Source organism: Nilaparvata lugens, chromosome 1 (assembly GCF_014356525.2).
Source record: "Nilaparvata lugens isolate BPH chromosome 1, ASM1435652v1, whole genome shotgun sequence".
NCBI lineage: Eukaryota > Metazoa > Arthropoda > Insecta > Hemiptera > Delphacidae > Nilaparvata > Nilaparvata lugens.
The window spans coordinates 30,240,541-30,248,318 of record NC_052504.1 but is presented as its reverse complement, the minus strand read 5'-3'; the positions used below and the strand labels follow the sequence as shown (position 1 = coordinate 30,248,318).

The 7,778-nt window shown below is 31.6% G+C and overlaps 1 protein-coding gene across 1 annotated transcript in view; it reads left to right on the top strand.

Annotated features, from left to right (window-relative positions):
- Window positions 1-5,099: 5,099 nt before the first annotated feature.
- LOC111048613 (translation machinery-associated protein 16 homolog) overlaps window positions 5,100-7,778 on the top strand; it is a 28,917-nt gene continuing 26,238 nt past the window's right edge. Inside the window, exon 1 of the mRNA XM_022334536.2 lies at window positions 5,100-5,319. Within this exon, the coding sequence (XP_022190228.2) occupies window positions 5,317-5,319 (3 nt within the window). The 5' untranslated portion in view covers window positions 5,100-5,316. The remainder of the gene's footprint in view (window positions 5,320-7,778) is intronic.

Sequence of the window (7,778 nt, the reverse complement as noted above, 5' to 3'; positions counted from 1 at the left end):
GTGGTTTCTCAAAAATAATGTAAAAAGTAATCAAGTCTAGATTAATTGGTTACTTAGTCAAACACGAGGTCATTCATAAACAGCAGTATGGCTTTCAGACTAACAAAAATACAATTGATTCTATAACTCTCTTAACTCAAACAATTGCCAATAACTTCACTAATAATAAGAAAACAATAGCCATTTTCCTGGATTTAGCTAAGGCCTTTGACACCATTCCTCATTCAAAATTACTGAACAAGATGGAGAAATTAGGAATTCGTGGTGTACCCCTCAGATTATTCACCAGTTACCTGAGTGATAGACATCAAAAGCTTACCTTAGAAAATAAAACTAGTTCTAGACTTTTGAGTGATTTTGGTCTCCCACAGGGCACGGTGCTATCTCCTATCCTTTTTCTCATTTACATTAATGATTTAATCAAACTTGATATTGAGAACTGTGTGACACTTGCTTTTGCAGATGACACCGCCTTAATATTTACTGGTAATTCATGGGAAGAGGTTAAAGATAGGGCTGAATCTGGATTGAGAACTGTTAAAGCCTGGTTAGATGAGCATATTCTTACCCTCAACGCAAAGAAAAGTGTATTTTTAGCCTTTTCACCGAATGTTGTTGGTTTGCCGCTTGATCTCACTCATATTCATATTCATAGTCCTGATTGTAACCTTTCAGATTCATCAGATTGTAGTTGTCCAAAACTAGGTAGAGAAAAATTCTTCAAGTATCTGGGTGTCACTGTTGATCAACATCTTCGGTGGGATGTCCACATCAATGTCATTTGTAATAAGCTTAAACACTGGATCAACAAATTCTACACTATCAGTAAATTGAGTAACATAGCCGTTTCTAGATTGGTTTATTGTGCTTACATCCAGTCTTTTCTTCAATATGGGATTATCGTTTGGGGCGCTGCCTACATGAATCACTTGAATAAGATAATTGTTATTCAGAAGACCTTATTAAAGGCAATTCTTGGAAAGCCCAGACGTTTCCCTAGTGACAATCTTTTCAGGGAACTGAATGTGCTGACTGTCAGGCAGCTTCACACGAAAAACTTGATAATCTACATGAATAAGCATAGTAATATTTTCAATCTCCATTTATCACCGTACAATCTTCGTCCCTCATCCATCACTTTCGAATCTCATCAGTTTTATCCATTTGTAGAAGGCAGTTCAATTACATTGTCCATAAACTTGTTAACGTAATACCTGATCATTTTATCTCTAACAATTTGACCAGAAATCTTTCTAACGAAATAAGTCAATGGATCACATCGCATAACTCTACTGATTTGTTCGATTTCTTGTAACTGTTCACCTTTCAACTCTTTTTTTCTCTTAAATAAGCTCATTATTTCTTGTTAATTGTCTGTATTCTCGAGATTTTTTATTATACAAATTTCATACTTATAATTTATATTTTTGTTTTATGCTTTCACTTTGGTTCTGTAGTTTTTTGTAACACTCGGCCCCTGCGCACAGGCTTTGCCTTTGCAGGGACCTTCCGTGTTTTTGTTAACCTGCTATTTTAAGTTATTTTGTTTTAGTTTTAAGTTATTTATGTCATAACTACTTTGTACAATAACTATGTTGTAAAAAGGATAAATAAATTGAATTGAATTGAAAAATTGAAAAAAAATAGTGTGTCAAAATTTTTTAGTAAATGTCTACTATAGTTAAGTTCATTCACATCTTTTGTATGGAGCAATATTATGGGCCAATTGTAGTGATTTCCATTCACGTTTTGTGTTACAAAAAAGAGTGGGTAATAAGAACCATGTATACGGTAATGCTCCTCCCCTTAAGCACTGCAAACCGCTATTTGTTAGATTGAGAATTATGTGTTTGCCGTGTATTTTTATTTTTCAATGTTTATTATTTATAAAGATTAACTTGCTCTCATTGTCTAGTCATTTTGATGTTTATTCGCACAACACAAGAAATAGGTTGAACCTAGAAACGAATATTGTCGGTATAAATCTAGTCATATCAGTTTTAGGGCTTATGCAATTAGGTTTTATAATCAGTTACCGTTACATATAAAGAGGCTTACTAGTGAGTGAATATAAACTTAACATTAAGGATTTTCTAATAAGAAACCTGTTTTTATACTAATGATGAATATTTTGCCTTTAATATGGAGAATTTGTAAGACGTTATAATATGATGATTTCTTGTTTTTATGTGGTATGATTATATGTTTTTTATGTAGTAATTTATGTAATTTTCTCATGAAGTTGCCTATACAAATTGTAATTTGTCTTTGAAAATAAATTGACTTTGATTTGATTCATAGCCTAAAGCTGGGTTTACACCAAAGTTATTAACAAAATGTTAATAATAGCTTAATCCTTATGGATACTATTACATTGAACGGAACTTGACAAACAGATATTATGTTCATCAAGTGTATGATAAGTTATGTTCAATCTAATAGTATATATATATATATATATATATATAGGGATTAAGCTATTAACATTTTGTTAATAACTTTGGTGTAAACCCAGTTTAATAGATTATAAACATGTTTTGTTGAACTGAGTAACCTTCTATTTAACTAAAACTCTTAAAAATGAATAATTTTTAAAGAGTAGCCTACTATAGCCTTTTACTAGGTACTAAATTCATGTACTTACTAATAACTATGGAATTCTATTGTGCAAAATTTATATTGTTTGGTGCTAAAGAATGTTACTTATTTCAATTAACTATAAATATAACAAATCATTATTAGATTGTTCGTCTTTCGTTGGTTCTTTTATACCCATTTGTAGTCCAACTAGATATATATAAAATGTGTATATTAAATTTCACAAAGTAAACAACTATATTAAATAATAGAGAATATATTATTTTGAATATTATTATAATGGTATGTGAAATAAATGCATGCTATTTTGTTGAAAATGAAGACTGGACATACAGCTTACATTCTACCAGAATAGTGTATACGTCTATTTTACATATTATAAAATAATATAATCAAGGTCTATAAAGAGACCATGACTATAATAGTATCTATATAATAAGAGAGAGTAAGGTTGTGTTTGTTCATTTGTTTGCATCAAAACATGTCAACTTGTGGATTGCATACCGGAAAAACGGGAATGATTCAGATCTCCTAATTTTGAACATAGATTCTAAAAATATCAATCTCATGCACCTGGAAGCGCAAATTTCAATTTTCCTTCTAGATTTTTCAAAATTAATGTTCAAACTTCATTAATAGTACATACGATTTCATAAAAAAATCACCAAATCATATGGTCAGAATTTAAAAAAAATTTTATATTAAAGAACTGGATTATACACAGGTGTAAAGTAGTATAGGAAAATTATGTTTGACGCATCATCACTCGTCTGAACTACTGGGCTGATTTACTTGAAATGCTGCTTATAAATTCTTAATCAACCGAGGATTCTTATAGGCCTATTTTCAATTCTTCTGGATTTCATTATGTCAAGTTTTAAAATAAACCCTTGCGAAGCACGGGTTACCTGCTAGTGATATATATAACGATGATGATGATGGTATACAAACTTGACTGGAATGAACATAGATAGACATTAGCTTATATGTATGATCATGTTATGCCTGTTGTTTTTAAATGTGTGATTTTATGCCGGTATTAGGCGGTAATAGTTCTATGACATGAAAAGATGATTTCGTACAACTTACTTCCAAAGACCTTAAAGAGATAATCTTTAAGGTATTTGCTTATTTCATACGATCTGAATATGACAGAAATATTACCGTCCAATAGCGTCCTCAAGTTAGTTTGTTATTTTTTTGACTACCGTACCTATCATGCTTTGCCTTCTTGTTTTGAACTTGGAGATATTGTAGATAATAAGTAAAAGAAACTTCAACATAAACTGGTTTTTCGAATTATTTGTTCGAAATAACATAAAAATCCAATCTCTAAAATCATAATTTTGCAGTAACGGTATGGCTTTTTAACTTGTAGAGCACTTGTACGGCTAAGCAGTATCAACAATGTAACTAAGGCTTCAAGTAAAGCAATTCAAACAGTTAATTTTATGGATGCATAACAACTGTAATACATTCATTTAAAATGTTCAATAAAAATTCAATGTAGTTATTATTAAATATAACTGATTTGATTGAATGTTCAATTCGTAACAGGAATAGTGGCCACTCAGCCGCTCTATAGTTTACTACAATAGCTCGTTGTATTTTCCTATGCTGCCATTATAACGTGAACCTCATTATACCAGCTGATTGCGTGCCGACAAGATTCAACTTGTGCATCATAAAATGGATATGTTTATTTCTAGAAAATGAACCACATGTTTATGTTTTGTTCTAAAGATGACGAATGAATCTAAAGAATTAAATGTGAAAGGCTTAGGGATTAGGTTTTATTTAATAATGTTCCATAAGGAGAGGTTAGGTTTTTGCTTTGAAATTGCAATATGCTAGAAGGGGCTAGGGTCCAGGTAGAGTTATGTTTTTTGATGTTTCAAAGGTAAAGGATAGGTTAGGGGTTATCTAAAGTGTATCTTTAGAAATCTAAAGTATTGAATGTGAAAGGGTTAGGGGTTGGGTTTTTTTAGGTTATTTTTAATGATGTTTCAAAAGGGTAGGTTGAGTTTTTGCTTTGAAATTGCAATATGCTATAAAGGGCTAGGGTTCAGGTATAATTATGCTTTTTGATATTTTAAAGGTGAAAAGATAAGTTAGGGGGCTAAGGTTTTGCTTTGAAATTGCAATATGCTGGAAGGGATTATAGGTTTTTCCAAGAGTTATGTTTCAAATGTAAAAGGGGTGGTTAGGGGGTTAGGATTTTGCTTTGAAATGACAATATGTTGTCTTAGTTATTGTGTTTTTAACATCAGTTGAATAACAATCGTTATATTTTATTAATTATATTATTCAAAAGAACTCTTTCTTCTATTGGATAAAATAATAATATTTCGATTATTAATTTGAATTTAATGATAAATCATCATTGCATAATAATATCATAATCAAAATAGAATGACGATTGGTTCCAGTTACAGTGCTCGGTAACCATCATCACAAAGAACGTTACGTTCAAAGAACTGACTGAATGGAACGGGAAAAAACCATTACTAACGCATGCGCAATACGGTGCTGACTGAGACCGATAGTGGTTTGTAAAAAAACAACATAAAAGCATTGATAACCTAAAAGCTAAAGTTTGGTTTCTAAAATAAAATAACATACATGTGCACATTTTCTCATACTTGAATCTTAAAAGTCATTTGAATTTGTAAAATAAAAAAATTAGTGATCAATCATTTGAAATACTGTATTTTTAAAATGGTAAGTACAATATTTGTTTTTAATTTGTATTTTTTATATTTAATACAAGTTGGATAGGTAGTGGATAGTATTGAATAAAATAATAGAATAAAATAAAAATTCATTTTACTTTCTTATTTTTCATTGGTGAGCTTTGTCACATGGAAACATTTTCTATGTGGAAACAAGTATGGAATTTCAACTGTGGTAATGAAGTCAATAATTGATGTTTTATAACTGTACCACTGTGTAATTTAATAAACGACTGTTTGGATTCTGGAGATAATTCTTCCCCAAGGAGCTTAAGATATCAAGAACAGTTCCACTCTTCAAAACCTAGAAACTTGAGTGGTGTAGCATCCTTCTGCTTTCTGAAATTGAAAATTATATCAGAGGTTTTGTCATTATTGAGATACAGATTATTAGCTGCACACCAGTCCTTTAGAATAAAATAACTATGGTTTCGTTCTCTTTCAAGATCAAACTCGGATGGGCAATTAATTTTTAAGCCAAAGTCATCAGAAAAAAGGTAACCATCCAGACTGTTTTCATCAATATTAATCGGCAAATCATTTATATAGATATGGAAGAGAATAGGGCCTAAAATAGAACCCTTAGGCACGCCAAACTCTACCAATCTGCTATTTGACAAAACCCCATCCTTGTATTCAAACTGATTTCTGTCAGTCAAATATGATAAAACAAGTCGCACTGCGCCTGGTGTAAAGCCATAGAAACCCAGTTTATCTCCCAATATGTGTTGCTGAACAGTGTCGAAAGCTCTTGAAAAATCGTATGACCTCAGACTTACAGAATCACCGGACTCCATGTTGCTTATAACCCCACTAACAACACCAACAATAGGATCATTTGTGCTTCTACCAGCCCTGTAATCAAATTGCTTATGCGTGAATATATTGTTGGACTCAAAATAAGATGACATCTGTTCATGAATCAAAGTCTCAAAAACCTTGGAAAAAACAGGTACAATAGCAATTGGTCTGAAGTTACTTTTCTCCTTTCTAGAACCCTTTTTATGTACGGTATAGACAAAACTTTTACATTTTTCAACTTTTTAGGATACATACAATCATTAAATAAAAAAGCCAGTACCTCACTTATTTTATCAGCTGCTATTTTCAGAATCGGCGGTACAGATTTAGAAAAGATAAGACCTTATTTCGGGCTTTCCAACACTCATTATCGAACCATGCTTGTTTTTCTCTGTACCTATCTAAGCTTCGAACGGATCCAAGAGATTTAGCTACACTTCGAATACACTCTGACAAATCTTGACATGCCTTCTCGACATTTTCATTCAACAATAAATCATTATTTACTCGTACTGTTATCTTATCTTTATATTTTTCAGAAATAGACTTATTCCAAGACAGTTTTGGCAATAGAGGTAAACACTGATAATTATCACCTGGCTTCTTACCTACGTCTAATATAACTTCGATTGGAAAGTGATCAGAAAATGACTGGGAGACGACTTTGAAATCCAATGCGTAATTGAAATACTCCATACTAATTGCTGCTATATCGTTCACAGAGTCACCCATTGCTCCCACAAAAGTCATCTCCCCTTCTAGATCGCTATTCATTCTACCATTTAGTATAATAAATCCTAATTCTGAACACATCTCCAAGTAACGCCGGCCTTTATTATTGACTGTTTTATCTTTGGAATTTCTATTATTTAACAATCTATCCGACACATATTGGCTCATCTTACTCGATAATCTCTGCTCTGTACCTATTCTCACGTTCTTATCCCCCAAAACCAAGAATCCCTCATCTGCGTTTTGCAACAGTAAATTATTCATTTCATAAAATTCTCTCTCCCAATTATTACAGTTAATGTACACTTGCAATACATTCAAGCAAACGGAATTATACAATTTTACAACAATTACACTCACATTATCAATATTTCTAAAACAAAGTTTTTCTTTTGTAAATGATTACAAAAAAATGTGTAACGAGAAGAGGAAGAGTTATCAAAAGGCTCTCCTGAATAATATTTCCTCGGCCCAAAACCCAAAAGATTTTTGGCATGCTCTAAATAAATTTAAAATTAGATCAAAAATTGTAAATAATTCAATAAATCCACGTGAATGGGTAGAGTATTTCCGTCGACTATTAAATCCTGAAATGTTAGCATTGTCTTGTTTATATGCGGAACCCTATATTTATAATGATAAATTAGATAGTGACTTCAGTCTGGATGAGTTGAATATAGTTTTAAAATCAGTAAAAAATAACAAAGCGCCAGGAGAAGATCAAATTCCCTTTGAGTTCTATAAGAATGCGCCGCCCAATATGCTAGATAGATTACTGAATATTTACAATACAATATTTACAATAGGTAGGGTCCCAAGTAGTTTCAAGTCTTCCATTATTTTTCCGATTTTTAAAAAAGGTGAGAGCAACGTAGTAGGTAATTACAGAGGTATCAGTTTTTTAACAGCATTCTT